The 18574-nt window shown below is 36.8% G+C and overlaps 1 protein-coding gene across 1 annotated transcript in view; it reads right to left on the reverse strand.

Moving 5' to 3' along the window:
- Positions 1-18574, reverse strand: part of LOC114648483 (gamma-aminobutyric acid receptor subunit rho-2-like) — a 105306-nt gene that overhangs the window by 38724 nt on the left and 48008 nt on the right. Inside the window, exon 3 of the mRNA XM_028797540.2 lies at positions 7725-7792. Within this exon, the coding sequence (XP_028653373.1) occupies positions 7725-7792 (68 nt within the window). The remainder of the gene's footprint in view (positions 1-7724; positions 7793-18574) is intronic.

Raw genomic sequence — 18574 nt, forward strand, 5'->3', positions numbered from 1 at the left:
CCACCTGTGGTAAATTCAGTTGATTGGACATGATTTAGAAAGGCACACACCTGTCTATATAAGGTTCCACAGTTGACAGTTCATGTCAGAGCACAAACCAAGCATGTAGTCGAAGGAATTGTCTGTAGACCTCCGAGACAGGATTGTCTCGAGGCACAAATTTGGGGAAGGGTACAGAAAATTTTCTGCTGCTTTGAAGGTCCCAATGAGCATAGTGGCCTCCATCATCCGTAAGTGGAAGAAGTTTGAAACCACCAGGACTCTTCCTAGAGCTGGCCGGCCATCTACACTGAGCGATCAGGGGAGAAGGGTCTTAGTCAGGGAGGTGACCAAGAACCCGATGGTCACTCTGTCAGAGCTCCAGAGGTCCTCTGTGGAGAGAGGAGAACCTTCCAGGAGGACAACCATCTCTGCAGCAATCCACCAATCAGGCCTGTATGGTAGAGTGGCCAGACGGAAGCCACTCCTTAGTAAAAGGCACATGGCAGCCCACCAGGAGTTTGCCAAAAGGCACCTGAAGGACTCTCAGACCATGAGAAAGAAAATTCTCTGGTCTGATGAGACAAAGATTGAACTCTTTGGTGTGAATGCCAGGCGTCACATTTGGAGGAAACCTGGCACCATCTCTACAGTGAAGCATGGTGCTGGCAGCATCATGCTGTGGGGATGTTTTTCAGTGGCAGGAACTGGGAGACTAGTCAGGATAAAGGGAAAGATGACTGCAGCAATGTACAGAGACATCCTGGATGAAAACCTGCTCTAGAGCGCTCTTGACCTCAGACTGGGGCGACGGTTCATCTTTCAGCAGGACAACGACCCTAAGCACACAGCCAAGATATCAAAGGAGTGGCTTCAGGACAACTCTGTGAATGTCCTTGAGTGGCCCAGCCAGAGCCCAGACTTGAATCTGATTGAACATCTCTGGAGAGATCTTAAAATGGCTGTGCACCGACGCTTCCCATCCAACCTGATGGAGCTTGAGAGGTGCTGCAAAGAGGAATGGGCGAAACTGGCCAAGGATAGGTGTGCCAAGCTTGTGGCATCATATTCAAAAAGACTTGAGGCTGTAATTGCTGCCAAAGGTGCATCAACAAAGTATTGAGCAAAGGCTGTGAATTCTTATGTACATGGGATTTCTCAGTTTTTTTATTTTTAATAAATTTGCAAAAACCTCAAGTAAACTTTTTTCACGTTGTCATTATGGGGTGTTGTGTGTAGAATTCTGAGGAAAAAAATGAATTTAATCCATTTTGGAATAAGGCTGTAACATAACAAAATGTGGAAAAAGTGATGCGCTGTGAATACTTTCCGGATGCACTGTACATATTTGTAAAAGTAAACTGTATGTCCAGAAAGTGTGTAGTGTACCAAAAATTGATCATCATTATTATAAAGACCATCATGCATATATTTAAAAAATCTTATGCACAAAACACGCTGCTCAGTCATCAACAGAGGTGGGTAGGGTAGTCCAAACTGATACTCAATTAAAAGTACTGTTGCTTAAAAAAATTACTACCTACAGTAAGCAAAAGTACTACTTGAGTGAAAGTAAAAATGTATCATGTCAAACATGCTACTAAAGTACTCAGGTTACTTTAATTTAGGCTTTTGACATGCTGAAACTATAACAATGGTAAGATTTTCAATCCTTTAAAAATACAGTAAATTTTTCAATAAATTAAATGTACTACATCCAATAAAACTGGAAAATTCAAAATACTGATTAAAATGATAAACATTAAACAACAACACTAAGTAGTGTTTAATGCATTTTACAGATATCACCTTACAAATTTTTCCAACAAAGTTTGCAAATCTTTTCAAAAGGTTCAGTTGTAAAAAACGTAAAATACTTTGTGTTTCAACAAAAAGAAGTTTCAAACACTTTAACATACAGCATTCTTCTTCTTCTTTCGGCTGCTCCCGTTAGGGGTTGCCACAGCGGATCATCTTTTTCCATATTTTCTTGTCCTCTGCATCTTGTTGTGTTACACCCATCACCTGCATGTCCTCTCTCACCACATTCATAAACCTTCGCTTAGACCTTCCTCTTTTCCTCTTGCCTGGCAGCTCTATGCTTAGCATCCTTTCCCAATATACCCAGCGTCTCTCCTCTGCACATGTCCAAACCAACGCAATCTCACCTCTCTGGCTTTGTCTCCAAACCGTCCAACCTGAGCTGACCCTCTAATGTACTCATTTCTAATCCTATCCATCCTCGTCACACCCAGTGCAAATCTTAGCATCTTTAACTCTGCCACCTCCAGTTTTGTCTTCTGTTTTCTGGTCAGTGCCATAGTCTCCAGACAATATAACATAGCTGGTCTCACTACCGTCCTTAATACCTTCCCTTTCACTCTTTGCTGATACCCGTCTGTCACAAATTACTCCTGACACTCTTCTCCACCCATTATACCCTGCCTGCACTCTCTTTTTTGTACCTCTTTTCCACAATCCTCGTCACTCTCTACTGATCGCAAGTATTTAAACTCATCCACCTTCGCCAACTCTATTCCTTGCATCCTCACCATTCTACTGACCTTCTCATCATTTACACACATGTATTCTGTCTTGTTCCTACTGACCTTCATTCCTCTCCTCACTAGAGCATATCTCCACTGCTCCAGGGTCTCCTCAACCTGCTTCCTACTCTCGCTACAGATCACAATGTCATCAGCAAACATCATAGTCCACGGGGACTCCTGTCTAATCTCATCTGTCAACTTGTCCATCACCTTTGCAAGTAAGAAAGGCCTCAGAGGCAATCCTTGATGTAATCCCACTTCCACCTTGAATGCATCCGTCACTCCTACTGCAGATCTCACCGCTGTCACACTTCCCTTATAAATATTCTGTACAACTCTTACATACTTCTTTGGCACTCCCAACCTCCACATACAATACTACAACTCCTCTCAAGGCACCCTGTCATATGCTTTCTCCAGGTTCACAAAGACACAATGCAGCTCCTTCTGGCCTTCTCTATATTTCTCCATCAACACCGTCAGAGCAAACATCACATCTGTGGTGCTCTTTCCTGGCATGAAACCATACTGCTGCTCACTAATCATCACCTCCCTTCTTAACTTGGCTTCCACTACTTTTTCACATAACTTCATGCTGTGGCTCATCAATTTTATCCCCCTGTAGTTATTACAGCTCTGCACATCCCCCTTATTTTTAAAAATCGGAACCAGTACACTTCTCCACTCCTCAGGCTTCCTCTCACTTTCCAAGATTCCATTAAACAATCTGGTTAAAAACTCCACTGCCATCCCTCCTAAACACCTCCATGCTTCCACAGGTATGTCATCTGGACCAACAGCCTTTCCATTCTTCACCCTCTTCATAGCTGTCCTTACTTCCTCCTTGCTAATCCATTTCACTTCCTGATTCACTATTGCCACATCATCCAACCTTCTCACTCTCTCATTCAATTCATATATCAGCCTCTCAAAGTACTCTTTCCATCTGCTCAACAAACCCTCCTAGTCTGTGAGTACGTCCATCTTTAGCCTTTATCACCCTAACCTGCTGCACATCTTTCCCAGCTTGGTCCCTCTGTCTAGCCAGTCGGTACAGGTCCTTTTCTCTGTCCTTAGTGCTCACCCTCTCACACAACTCATCATACACCTTTTCTTTAGCCTTTGCCACCTCTCTCTTCACCTTAAGCCATATCTTATTGTACTACTTTCTGCATCTCTCTATCCCACTGCTTCTTCACCAACCTCTTCCTCTGTATACTAACCTGTACTTCCCCATTCCACCAGCAGGTTTCCTTTTCCTCCTTCCTCTGTCCAGATGTCACCCCAAGCATCCTTCTTGCTGTCACCCTTACTACTTCTGCTGTTGTTGCTCAGCTATCTGGTAACTCTTTACTGCAACCCAGTGCCTGTCTTACCTCCTCCCTGAACTCAACCTTGCAGTCTTCCTTTTTCAACTTCCACCATTTGATCCTTGGCTCTGCCCACACTCTCCTACTTATCTTGGTCTCCAACATCATTGTACAGACCTATCATCCTATGCTGCCTAACTACACTTTCCCCTGCCACCACTTTGCAGTCTTCAGTCTCCTTCAGATTGACTCTTCTGCATAGGATGTAATCTACCTGTGTACATCTTCCTCCACTCTTGTACATTACCCTATGTTCCTCCCTCTTTGTAAAATACGTATTCACCACAGCCATGTCTGTTCTATTAATAAAATCCACTATCATCTGACCTTCTTCATTCCTCTCCTTGACACCATACCTACCAATCACCTCATCTCATCTGTTCTGTTCACCAACATGTCCATTGAAATCCACTCCAATCACCACTCTCTGTCCCATGGGTACACAGTCTATCACTTCATCTAACTCACTCCAGAAATCTTCTTTCTCATCCATCGCACATCCAGCTTGCGGGGCATATATACTAAAAACATTCACCATCACACCTTCAATTTCCAGCTTCATAATTACCACTCTGTCTGACACTCATTTCACCTCCAAAACACTCTTGACATACTGTTCCTTCAGAATAACCCCTACCCCATTTCTCCTCCAATCCACACCATGATAGAACAATTTGAATCCACCTCCAATCCACTTGCTCCCCTTCCATTTAGTCTCTTGAATGCACAATATATCAACCTTCCTTCTCTCCATCACATCAGCTACCTATCTCCCCTTACACAGTCATACTGCCAACATTCAAAGTTCCTACTTAGTTCCACTCCCTTTACCTTCCCCCTCTCCTTCTGCCTCAAGGCACATCTCTCCCCTCTTCTTTTTTAATCAGGATGTTTAGTACAGATATTATAACAATGATGAAGAGATAGGGTAGAGCTAGCATTTCTATCAAACATCACAGGTAGTTCAGATTTGATTGCTATCCTGTTCAAAGTCTGCATTGAATTTGCATATTTTCCCTACATAATTGAATTGATTGATATGACTGAATGTGCCTAAATCTGGACGATTACCTGTTTTATGACTTAATACTGGAAAAACATCATTAATCATTTTCAATAAAATACACTTATTTACACCTATGCTATAAAATAAATTATATATGTCCATTTTCCAAATACTGTAGATATACAGCTTGTGATGCACTTAGAAAATGTGTTATATTTTAAGGCTTTTAAATGTAATTTGGTCACAAAGATTGCTTTAGCAAATGATATTCACACATTTTTAATTAAACATCTTATTACTAGGTTTCACCTTCAGAAAGCCATAATTTAAGGAAAGTTTATTAATTGATCCTGCCAACCTCCTTACCTTAATGACAGATTCACTAGCTGAATTTGGACTAAAAAAAACAGTGTATGCAGTGCTTTTTTTAAAGCACTTTAAAAAAAAGTGTTTAAAATGTGTAACTGTACATATGGACTTCATATATAGATTTCCTGTAAAAAACATTGTAAGAATGACATTTTGGAGAACCAATCACACCCTGAGTTGACTTCATAGACCAACCAAAGGTAAGCTATATGAACATAAGTTAGAGGTGTTTCCAATCACTGAGTCTTCAGGTAGAATCAGCTTTTGTATAGCTCTGCATCATCCTCTGTTTCGCCTACATGTTTTAGAGATCAGGAAAAGGGCTCATATTACCACAGAGTAAACTATTCATCAGGAAAAGGAAGGGAATTACTACAGAATAAATGGATCATCATTAATTTAAATGGTTTTGACTGATAAAGTGCAAAGAGACTGATAAGGTGTGTGGAGTTATTGATATAGCATGGCTAAAAGAATTTACCACCAAACAAGAACTGCTATTTTGGTAATGATGATGATGATTTTGCTGACAGTTTGCCATAACTAGATAGTCTGGCATTGAATAAGTAATTGCATTTTCTGGAGGTTTGAATCTATTTGAAGATAAGTAAACACCTAAAATATTTTATTTGCATTGTCTCACACATATACGTCAGAATTTTTATAAATACTATACATTAATGCCATTTATGGGACACAGTACAAAAGAGAATAAAGGGTGATGAATAAAAGTGAGCTAGCTGTAAATGACATTTCCATGTCAGAAACCAGTAATTCAGTGCAATATGCACATGAGAAGGTCTGACCTTTTGGATAAATATATTTAGTATTACACCAGCCACTCCATAATTCTAATATTGTATTGCAATTTATTTGAACATTTTATTGACATTGCTAACATCATTTTTATATGTTTCACAATGAGATCTGCAAAGCAAAGGACAAAGAGCCAATGAAACACAAAAACTGTGTGGAGGATTCAGAAGCTCAATAATGTGGCGTGTCTCTGCAGATTCCTCCCAATCAAATACACTCTGTCCATATATTTGTTGGAGTTTATACTATCACTGGTCCCAGTACAAAGGCCACATCTGGGAGAAAGCAATGCTGCAGGAAACCACTTGGCAATGCAAGGAATGCAATGTGCCACTTTGTCTCATTCTGGACAGGAACCATTTTGAACGGTTGGACATGTAAATAATTTTCAGATTTTCTGATATAACAAATAAACGTACATAATCCCTTGAGTTTTAAGTGAAAAATGTTGAGTGAGATAGGAAAACATGCTGAAGGCATGTGTTTGCAGTTTTATTTTCCCACAATTGTTAGATCTATTGTATTTTTCAATGGAGAACTGAAAATCTGAAAGATGTTTGACCAGTTTTTGGCTATTTAGACACCATTTTTAGCTAAACTGTAATATATACATGGTTCTACTAGTTATCTTTAAAAAGTGAAAGTTCTGCTGAAAAAAATGATATGTAACACTTGGGGTAAAATTCCAGTTTCTTGCAATAAACAGGCAGAATGCAAAAACACTGCAAAACACCAGAAAAAAATTGCTTAGGCCTTAGAAGCTTAAACTATAAATTACACAATTACGGAAATAATTGGGAAAAAAATAAACAAATGAAATTAACAAAGGATAATTCAACATTAAGGAAAACAAATTAACAAAATTAAAACTAAAATATAATGAGAAAAAATAAAACAATTAAGTACAAATAATATAAATACAAAATGTGGGGTGAGACTCATTCTGAACTAAGACAAAAGTAAAAGAACATTTTTTTCATTAGAAAGGTATGCAAGTAAAAATAAGAAGTATCACTGCAAAACATTACTCTGAAAAGTCCTATTTTTTCAGAAATTTACATAAGTTCAAGTAATGGACTCAATATAACATATTATTACACACCTCTGGTTATCAAAAACATTAGCAGTAACAGCAAGAAAAATAAATAAACGAGCATCAGGGTTTAAAAAATCCTTAACAGAACCTATCATAAACTTAAAAAGGAAGCTAAACAGAAAATCCTATGTGGAGCTCACAAAACTGGCTTCTCCTCGTGAGTGTGCACAATCAGTGTGAATAATTGCCTATTTATATAAAATCCCCTAATGAAGTGCTCTATTTACTCAAGCTTTAAAATACCCAAAAATCTGTTTCTGTACTAGAATATATCTTTTTTTTAGATTTTTTTTAATGTTACTTTCCAAATTGTTTAAAACAAATATATTAATTTAATAAATTGTGTAAAAAAAAATTCATTACCATCTCTAGTAAGGTCAACTTGAAGTATTTTAACTCTATGGATTATTTCAGTATTACACATCAAACAGGACTATAGCTTTTGACTTGCAAAGTATTAAGAAAAAGTCATTTTGAAGGTATTACTTAAGTAGGCTTGTTAGGGGCAGGAAAAGAAATATTTCTTTTTACATACTTACCATATCAACTTCAGAAATGCTGTCCAAGCTTTCTACCTGCACATCTACACCTACAGGAATTGCAGGACCTGTAAAACAGACAAAAAAATACCAGCTGATTTTCTGTATTCATTATTTTGAATTTATTCTCTACAGAGCCTTTTAGTTTGGTATCCTCAACCACCTACAGGATCTACTCCTGCAATATGATGCTCTGTGCCAGTAGCTGAACCCTGTCTATGAGTGGAAGCCATACTTCAAGAAGAGAATATTAATGTCTAACATCTTGTGTCAGAAAAAGTCACATTTCTCCTTAAAAAGTGTCAGAAGACACAGAAAAGAGTCAAAAGCCAAACTAAAAAAGATAAAACCACATTACAGACAATGACCATGCGGCAAAGAATACAGTCTATAGCTCTTTAGTTGAAACCAGAGCAATGGCACTCATTTCTAAGTGTGCAAGATAAATTACAGGTATAAGAAGCTAATAAATAACAGCCGGCTAAGAACATGCTTTCTTATGTTTGACTGTTACTATTACAAGGCTTTAACCGTGTCAGGTAAACTTCTATGTTCTATAAACTTTTAACTCAACTGGAGACAAATAGCCTTGAGTTGCAACATAACAGTTTAGTCTTCTCTCACTCACAGCTGTGCATTAGAGCAAGAGAGAGTTGACTAACTCTGATGTCATGCCAAATATGACATACTAAACAAATAAGCTTATAAAGGAAATCTCTGAACTAACAAAGACCTGCAAGCTTTTTCTGTGTTATATTCTCTTGTCTGTCTTGTGCTACGACTTTTATGTCAACATGAGAGTGGACCTAAAAATTTCTAGATTTTTTAAAATAAACTTTATTATACAACTTACAACAATTTCATTTTAGTCATTGTCAAAATACTCCCCTTTAGATACAATACACTTGTCCTAGCACTTCATCCATTCTTAGAAACATTTCCTTGTCTTGTCTTTTGTTATTGTGTCTAGTGTCTCTTGCAATTTTTCCTGCATTTCTAACAACAGGTAGCAAATCGTCTTTGTTTCAGTTGCTACTTTAATTTTGGGAAACAACAAATTCACTGCGCACCCAAAAAATAACAGAGTCAATTGTGACTTTTATCTGTAAAGATGTATGGTAATATAGTGTCATTGAAAACAATGGATTCATAGTATGTATTACCAACATGCAACATTACATAAATGATTCATGGCAACTCATTTTGCATGCTTTGCAGACTACAATTATGTACACCAGCCACATAGTAAGTAATCTTGCTGCAGTGCTGACTGATGCATTAAACATGTGGGACCTTAAAGATAAAAATCCAGTCATCATCTCTGATAATGCAGCAAACATGATACGCACTGTGGATTTGTTGGAGATATTTCACACCAGGTGTTTTGAACACACCTTGAATTTGATCTCACAAGTTGCCCTCAAAATTCCATCTGTCACACGATTGCTTGACCGATTCTGACATATTGCAATGTAATTGCAAATGCAACTTGAATTCCAGGTAAGTTTACTTAACTTGACCAGTAATACTGTTACAACAGAGGCATGCTAGACTGAGACAGTTCTAAAACACAGTGGCATCTGAATTTAAATTAAAAGCAAAAAAGGAAATAACTATTTGTTATAAATCCATTTCATAAATTACATATTTAAAACATCAATATATTGATTTGGATACATCCATGAATTTATGTGTGTGCATGCATGTCCAACGTAAATAAAAATATTATATATATGTGAATTCTTTTTGAGGTATGTGATGATAAAGGACAAGCTCTACTTGGCATCAGCATTAGATCATTGATCCATTTTTTTTCTTGGCTGAGCATGACTGAGTCCACTTTCTCAAAACTGAATCTGCAGGGCTGGAGAAAGTGAGATCTAAGTTGTAAAACTGTATTGTCATTCTGTTTTTTGTCAATAGATGAATAGTATTTTCTTTATAATGGCAATATTAAACTTAATAGTAAATAAAGATATTCCCAGTAAGCTTTCAGGTTTATGTTTATTTGTGAATATTTTCAGCTACAACAGAAATGTGACAGTGCTGGAGCTGAAAGCATTGGACCAGAATAGCAACAAGACACCTCCCTTGGTCCCACAGAGAACAGCCTTACTATCCCTAAAATGGCAAAGGCGTCCTCTGTATTCATGGAGCTTGTAGGGAGAGCCTACATATCAGAAGTCCTGCTTTCAACCAAAATTGCAGCTCACACAGCACAGGAAAAAACTGTAAGATACAGAGAAATTGCACCTATTCCTCTTTCTCAAAATCCAATGGCCTTGTGGAGTGTGCATGCTGAGGAGTATCCCATTTTGGCCTCCCAGAAAAACCAATATCTTTGCATTCATGTAATTTGCATTTCAGCTGAAAGAGTATTTTCAACTTCTGGTGACATTATTATAGCAAAAAGGACTTGCCTCACACCAGAGCATGTATTACAGTTTCGTTTTGTGTTACATGTTCCCAACATGTAAAAAAAGCCTTAATTTGCCTCTGTTCTCTTAACACTGATGATCAGCAACTTGACTTTTTAAGTTAAGGTAAAAGGCATAGTTTAAGACTTACCCCTGGGCCTTTGTACAATACTGATTTATAGGGTACACGTCCCAGGTAGTCCCTGCATGGAGTTTGCATTTCTCCCCTTGTTAGCATGGGTTTTCCCCAGGTGCTTCTGGTTTCCCTCCACAGTCCAAAGATATACAGGTAAGGTAAACTGGTGATCCCAAATTGTACCTAGTGTGTGGTTGGGGTGTGTGTATGTGTGCTTAACCGACGATGGACTAGCACCCTGTCCAGGATTTGTTCCTTCCTTGCGCACTATACTAGCTGGGATAGGCTCCAGCAGACGCTCCGACCTTGTTCAGGACTAAGCGGGTTTGAAAATGACTGCCTGACTTCAGTTTTCACTTTTTAATAACCTACAATGGGGTTTATTATAATGAAATTACATTGGAATCCAGTATTCACTGCTTGTCATTGTCTTTTAAGGCAACTGAGGAGCTGGTAAATAAAAACTGAAATGATATGCATTGGGCCACATTAATTTATGATTAAATGATGCATATTTTGTGGATTACCTGTATAGTTTACATCAACTATTAAAATAAAACACAAACATATTAGGGTAATTCAAACCCTTGACATCATACACTAGCTGAATCAATTTTGAATCAAATTGAACTCAGAATCAAATTGAATTGAGCCCTTGTGAATCAGAATTTAATCAAATTTGGAAATATGTGACAATACCCAGCCCTAATGCCAAGCCAAAACAAAAGCAGCACAGACTCCAAATAAATATAAATAAATTGGTTTATGAACATGAGAAATGACTCAAAATATAAAACAATAAACTTTCTGACCTTCTAGGTCTTGACTAACTAGTGAAAGCTCCTTTCTAGCTGATCAGGTCTTTACAGCACTTTTCTACTTCAAACCTATACCAAAACCTACCTGTTTCTCACTTGCAACACCTTTTGTCCTGTGTATCTAACCTCCCTACCTTCCAATAGCTGAACCCTTGTCCTTTTTAAGCCCCAGCCTGTACATACTAATGTGATCACATTAATTTCCTTTAGAAACACTTCTGGGCCACGGGTCAGGGTTCTAAGCACTACTTAACACTCCCTGATACCCCAACTGGTATAAACCTCAGATGCTAATAACATGGAGAAGACTAAGGGAGTACAGGAAAATAGCATTGTGTTGGAGGCACTGAAAAATGACAACTCTGTGGAAACCATGTACAAAATGGTGGTGATCTCAGAAGCCCAAGATGATCCCAGAAAAGATATCAAAACCACATTGTCACAAGTGAATTTAAATAGAATAAAAAACATATACAAAATCTATTGGTAAAGGGAAAAGAAATATAAAACACCACCACTTCAAAACACCACCACTTCATAATGTAACCAATTAGAAAAATTTGCTCCACTATATTTGTACTCAAACACTATACAAGAATGATTTTGCAGCCAGATAAACAGTACAGGCCATGTGAAAACATCAAAATGGAATAAGACTGCAGAGAAAACAAGTAAAGTCAAAAGTTAGGTATACAATTATTATAGACAATAGTTGTTTTGCCAGAATGTACTAGGATGTTTAAATTAAAGACTGTCATAGAGTTAAGAAAGGTTTACATTGTAACTACAAAGTCAGCTGGGCTAATTTTTATACGCAACACTTAGATAAGAAAAAAGCTTTGCTATCACACTATGCTGTTATCTGTCAAATTGATTTAACATTTCACTCATTGGACCTTACTTTCATATCAAGTGACCTAGGCAGAGTTGAAGAGCCAAGAATTTAACAATAGAAAATTAATTCTCCCAAGTTTCTGCTTTCAATTTTGAACCAAACATTTGACAATGGTGTGATGTACCTTAGCAGTTATTTCTTTGTTACTAAACTAGTTATTGCAAACATGGTAAATACTATTTTCCTCTTAATGTAGCTGTCCTTAAACCTTTTTATCCTGTAACCCTTTGTAACATTAAGTTCATAATTGGTGCCCCATCCCCCATTAAACATTATTTCTTTTAAGAACTGATTGACTTGAAATTTATTAAACTAGTATCTCAACAGAAAAAAATTCTCTCAGTTGATTAATCAAAACTGTTTTCACTCTGAAAGAGTTGTTTAATCATTTGGTCTAAATGTCTTATATCAGGCCATCAATGCATTGCTCAACAATTTCATAGAAAGGGGTATTTTTTTAAGCAGGTGAGCAAACTCATCTCTGTACATAATTTTACTTATTAAAATTGCAGCTGGAGAAAAAGACTTTCACCATATATATAAGGCTTTTTACACTTGGTTTTTAAGAATGCTATTTGTGCTTGTTCAGAAATTTTCCTTACTTTAGTTCTGATTTCCCACTAACCATATAAATTGCTGTCATTATTGCAATAAAAATTAATTGTTTTTTAGAGTGCGTGTGATGCCTTGTTTCTATATGTCTCTTGAGTTTAACAGTGTTTTAAGATGCCAAGGGGGAGCTACTCTAACCACAAAACACAACGGGAATAGGGCTCACCTTCAATAAGCAAGCATATAAATTTATACTGTAGGAAATCAGCTTTGCATTTGTGCTTTTTCACTCTTCTGATAAGGGCTTCCTATTTTTCTTACATTTATTATCATCTTCTTGACCAAAGCATTAAAATTGATCTATTAGATTTGTCACTTTAAGATGATGTAATTTTCTTAATTTCTTTTTTTGCTCATTTTTTTGTTTAATATGACCCACTTCTCCATCCTGATTATTGAATACATACTAAAGGATTCTTGCAAGAATGAGCCAAGGCATGAATTTGAAAAAAAAAAAATCTAGTCTATGATGAATGTAACAACACAATCTACAAGTTGGCAGAATAAAACTGTTAAAGTGACAAGGTGCTACTGATGCACTGTGTGCAATTAGATCCTGCCACTCTATACTCTCTTAATGAAGTGTTGCACTATTTCAGGCGCCCCTTACAATTTCTCTCACCCACCCAAACTTTGCGAACCACTGCTTCAATGTTTGAATGTTTTGTGCTTTGCTGCCTATTTTGAGGTATGTCATTTCTATTGGAGTTGGTTTTAACACTAACCTTGCCAAGGCAAAAAAGCCTTTAAAAAACTTACATATGAAGAATTCAGTCATTGGAAAAGTATAGTTGCAGCCAGCAAGTGAGAGTGCATATTAATTGGACAGGTGACCAGTGAAAAACAGTGTTTAGTGCAGGAGACTGAGGTATTAACAGAGTGGAGCCAGTTGCCTGACTGACAACAAACTCTTTGCGGATTCTGTCTATTTCGAAAAAATGTAAGCATTGTAGGGAGTGGTATCCAAGGTTTGGGCATCCCATGACACAGGTGTTTTAAATAGGACTACCATGGTTTTTCTGGAGAGTGTTATAGTTCTGCATTTCTGGAGGCAGGTGGCGACAGCAAGGAGCTGCCTTCATGAGGAGGTTCCTGTTTAGATAACCGGAGATGGATGGAGAAGCTGAAGTACTACGAGTAGCAGAGTGGATGTGAAAACAAATAAGTCAGGAGGTCTTGAGAAGTCATGTGCAAGATTACAACAAGTTGGCTACTGGTTCAAAGGTGTATGACAAAGTATGGCCCATGACCATCCTAAGTACTCTGGGAGCAGGGACAAAGCAAGTGAATTATGACTTTGTTATTGCTTTGGTAGTGTTCCCCATGGCTCTAACAGTAGAGAAGTGTGCATAGGTGAACTAGAGATCAACGATTTGACTGTTGTCTGCTGTGAAGTAAAACAGTAAATATGCTCAGCCTTCTGAGCGCCCAAACCTGTGTGGTGTGTGTGCAACTGCCTCTCTTGTCACAGGGTTCATAACAATATTTTTCTCCTACCTATTTTCTTTGTTTTTGCAAAATTTTGTCACCAAATCTTTTCAGGTCTTCAGTCAAAATCTTGTATTAGACAAGGGCACATTAGTGAACAAATAAGTAACTAACTTATTTCATCTATTGAGTAAAGGTATCCAGCACTGACTGGCACTATGTAAAAAAATAACTGCCCTTTACATTTAATGACTGGTTGCACTAATTATTGCAACCAAATGCTTCCTTAAACTCAGTTACAGTCTTTCCTTACAGGGCTACTTTAATTCTGAAACACTGGTAGGCTTTAAAGCATGAGTAGCTCATTTCAGATCCAAAAATAGCATAACCCTTGGATTTAAATCTATACTTTGACTGGGCCAATCCAAACATTTTCTATTGCTTCTTTTCAGCCATTCTGATGTAGACTTTATTTGGTGTTTTGGGTCTTTATTTTTATGTATGACCCAAATACTCCTCAAACTCGAGAGCAAATGATTGGTCGTGCTACTTAAAAATTTTCTGATACAGAGCAGAATTCATGGTGTCTTCACTTGTGGCATACCATCCAGGTCTGGTATGATGTTCCTATTGTAGAATGCTGTGTTTGCCAAAAATATTTGGACCCATTTCTTTCATAAAGTGCTACATTTACATCACCTGCATATCTGATACATTCCAAACTGCTTGGGGTTGATCCAGCTGCTTCCTGGCAAATCACAAATGAGCATTTATGTTATTTTGTTGTTTTTTTTTTTTTGGTTAACGAAGTCTATTTTTGCCCTTTGTGTTTCTGATTTTGAAATCACGAACACTGACTTTTGCTGAGGCAAGAGATGCCTGCAGTACTTTGGATAATTTTTAATATCCCTTGGTACTTCTTGGATGATTTTACCCCAACTCTTGAGAGTAATTTTGGCAGTCCGGGCAAAAATTTAAAAAATCTTCTGAGGAAGATTTCTTGCTGCCCCAAGTGTTTTCCATTTGGAGATTATGGCTCTTACTGTGGTTTGGTAGAGTCCCAGACCAATAAATATACTCGGATAGCTCTTCCCAGACAGACACACAAACAAATTATTTTCTGATCTATTCAAGACCTTCTTTTTTGATCATGACATCATACATTTTTTGAATCTTTGCACTCCCAACTTATTTCTAAGGTAAGAGTCAAAGTAAATTAGGTTTATATTGAGCAGGAATGGTTGTAATTGTACCTCGTTTTGTTTAACCAGTTGAATATAATCATTCCTTTAGTTAGGTTGATTTAACTAGCGGTCAAAGTTTCTCATGCCTTTAAATTTTTTGTTCAATAGATACCATAGGAAAACAAAATCCTTGTTATTTGTTCACTCATATGCCTTTAACTTATACTGGATTTTAGTTGAACATTGTAAGAGTCAAATATTTACAATAAAAGAGAAAATCAGCAATGGGGCAAAAACATTTTTATGGTAATGTAATCATTGAACAATCCACACCCATCACCAAAAATGACTGTCTGCTAAGATTGAAACCCTTGGTTAGCAGAGTGGGAAGCTTTCAGCTTCAGGTTCCTAAATGGTGGTTTCTTTTCTGGATTTTAAATACTGTCGACAAGCATTAACAAAAGCACAAACAATTGCAAGCACTAAGGGACTAATAGATTCTTACCCTAACTGTTATAATGCTAATTTTAATTTGGTTTGTTGAATCAATGGATTAGCCTGACCTTCACATGTAAGATGCATTGGTTCACTGGGAAGTAATATAATTTGGACAACTACAATACTTAATAGTGTGCTCCCAAGTTCATTTGATTAAGTAAATAAGAAAAACTTTTAAGGCACTGAAAAGAAAGTCAGATATAAATAGTACACTTTTAACATAGCCATTTGGCCTAAGGCAGTCAGACTTGAATACCACAGGTTTATTTTTAAAGGGAAATGTATAACTAGATTTTTTTCCTGTCCTCTCTTGCTAACTAGCCAAATCTGCTGATAGTCATGTCTTCTCCAAGTTTGATTTCTCTTAGAATCCTGAATTTTACTTAAATTACTTGACTGACTTTTCCAAATTCATCCTTAATTAGTATTTGAGGCAAAGTAAATAAATAATTTGTTTGTTAGTTACTATTACACAGCTAAACTGATATGTTCTCATGCATGTAAAATGTAGCATTTATTTACTTTATTCTGTTTCTGTTCTATTTGTAAATATGTAAGCTCTCTGAGGTTCTCTTCATAGAAGCTGTATAAAAATCAACTAAACTGAAATTAAATATTTGTCCTGGCAGAAACAATTTATCCACATACTTACCTATTTATTCCAATTTTAGGTTTTTGACATTAGGTTCAGGACAAGAACAAACTCTGAGTAAGGTTCAAATCTGTCTGTGAACACTCATGCAAATTCCCAGTCACTCATTTCACAACAGTTTAAGGCAGTGCTGTAGTCAAGACTGCCTTTGCCAAGTCAAAGACAAGTCCAAAACCACAAAAGATCACGTCAAGATTAAGTCCAAATAACAGTGAGTCCAAGACCAAGCCTTAGCTAGAGTTTAACTAGTTCCTTCCAGACCAAATTTGCTAATTCTCTGAAGGAATTATTATAGACTCTGATCTAATGAACCCCTGTAGATTCACTTTAGAAAATGACTTTAAGCATGGAAAAGGTGTGGCCAGGTGCGTAATGACAAGCAAGGCAACTTCGAAAATTTGGGACACTAACTGGTTCGTCTCATTTACATCAAAATGAATCAAAAGAAAATGAATGCCCAGCAGGTGGAAAAAAAGCAGCCTCTTGGGCGATACAACAGAATAAGCTCTTGGCTCTAAAGATGATAGCGGGTCATTCATTCTTGGGATCTCCGTCCAGCGGTTTGCTCCCATGGGTGAATGACAACTCCATCCATGTAACCTGGCTTCTTTATAGTGCGAGCACTGGAAGGGGAGAAGATAAGGTGCCTCACTGAGCGGCTTCTCTAAGCTGCGGCGAGAGAAGTAGTATAGAACGTTAGGGACAGCACCCCCACTTGCTCCCCAATCATTCCAAACCCACTAACAGTTGTTGGACTCCTAGATGGGCTTAAAGTGTAGAAGAACAAATTGATTGTAATTGCCTATACCTCACTACTAGCACATAGACTTATCTTCTCAACTGGAAGAATTCCAACCCACCTTTTATAAATCAGTGGGTAACTGATGTTCTATACTATTTGAAAGTGAAAAAAAATCAAACTCTTTAGCTTAGAAGATCTTTTCAAAACATTTTTAAAATACATCAAGATCTAATTAATAAAATTCTAGAATAAGCATTTATATCAAGGAAATGGGCATTCTCCCCTTTTTGTTGTTTTTTTTCATTTTTGCCCATGATGTTGCCTCTCCTCACTTTCTCTTGGGAGGGGGTTCAATTATATTTTGTTAATTTTGACTTGATCGCATGGAATGTTATTTTCTTCGTTGTATAAGTTCAAATTGATTGTATGGAATGTTATTTTCTTCCAATAAAATTTAAAAAAATTATATGTGTGTTTTTATGTATTTTGTGATTTTTTTTGACTTGTGGATTCCATTTATGAGATTTATTTTTCATTTTGATTTAGTTTAACAAATTTTGGTTTCTTTCATATATTTTTTTTTGCTTCTGCATTCCTCACACAGATGACTTCAAGGGTTCTCTTAGTGTAGTTAGTTTCTTTTCTAAGTATGCCCTAGCGCCATCTTTGAATTTTCATAGAGAATTCATTTTGTTTTTGACAACTAAAAAACATCTCATCCTTTTGATCCTGGTTATTTAATTTTACTTTTTGAGTTTTTGATTTTTCTTTGCCATAACTGACTACATTTCTGTATTCATTAACCATCAACATTTACTTCTGACAAAAATCTTCAGACATATTCCATATCTATCTATCTATCTATCTATCTATCTATCTATCTATCTATCTATCTATCTATCTATCTATCAATTACTTACCAGTTGTTGAGTGGTAGCACGCACAAAATGACACCAAAATGTGGTGAAGAATATTTAGCTCTAATCCCAGACAAAAAAAATGTGATCGTCCTCTATATTTTTGAAAATTTTAATGTAATGCGTGAGACTTTCTTTTTTTTTAAATCAAACAAAAAGTGCATTGAAAAAATAATGTAGGATCAAATTAATATATATTATATATTTACAGTACGGCATTTTAATTTACAATTAACACTCACTCAAAAACATGTGTAAATGCAACCCCCTAGATGATGGGTATTGTGTGGCATTGCAAAATTCACATTAAGATAAACTGAAACTTTACATGTTCACAGAATATTCAATATCATATTTAATTCTAATGTACCAAAGATAACATTGCAAGATATGCCACCAATGTTAGCATATTAAGCAACAGTCACTTAAAATGTTCAAATTACATAAACCTGGTTTATAAAAGAACTTAGCTTTAACAAAGAATTTGGTGCCTGCTCCAAACAGCTGTTCTAAATAATTCAGTTACTACCGTCTTATATGTTTTATGATTT

This window comes from Erpetoichthys calabaricus, chromosome 3 (genome assembly GCF_900747795.2).
Source record: "Erpetoichthys calabaricus chromosome 3, fErpCal1.3, whole genome shotgun sequence".
Lineage (NCBI taxonomy): Eukaryota > Metazoa > Chordata > Cladistia > Polypteriformes > Polypteridae > Erpetoichthys > Erpetoichthys calabaricus.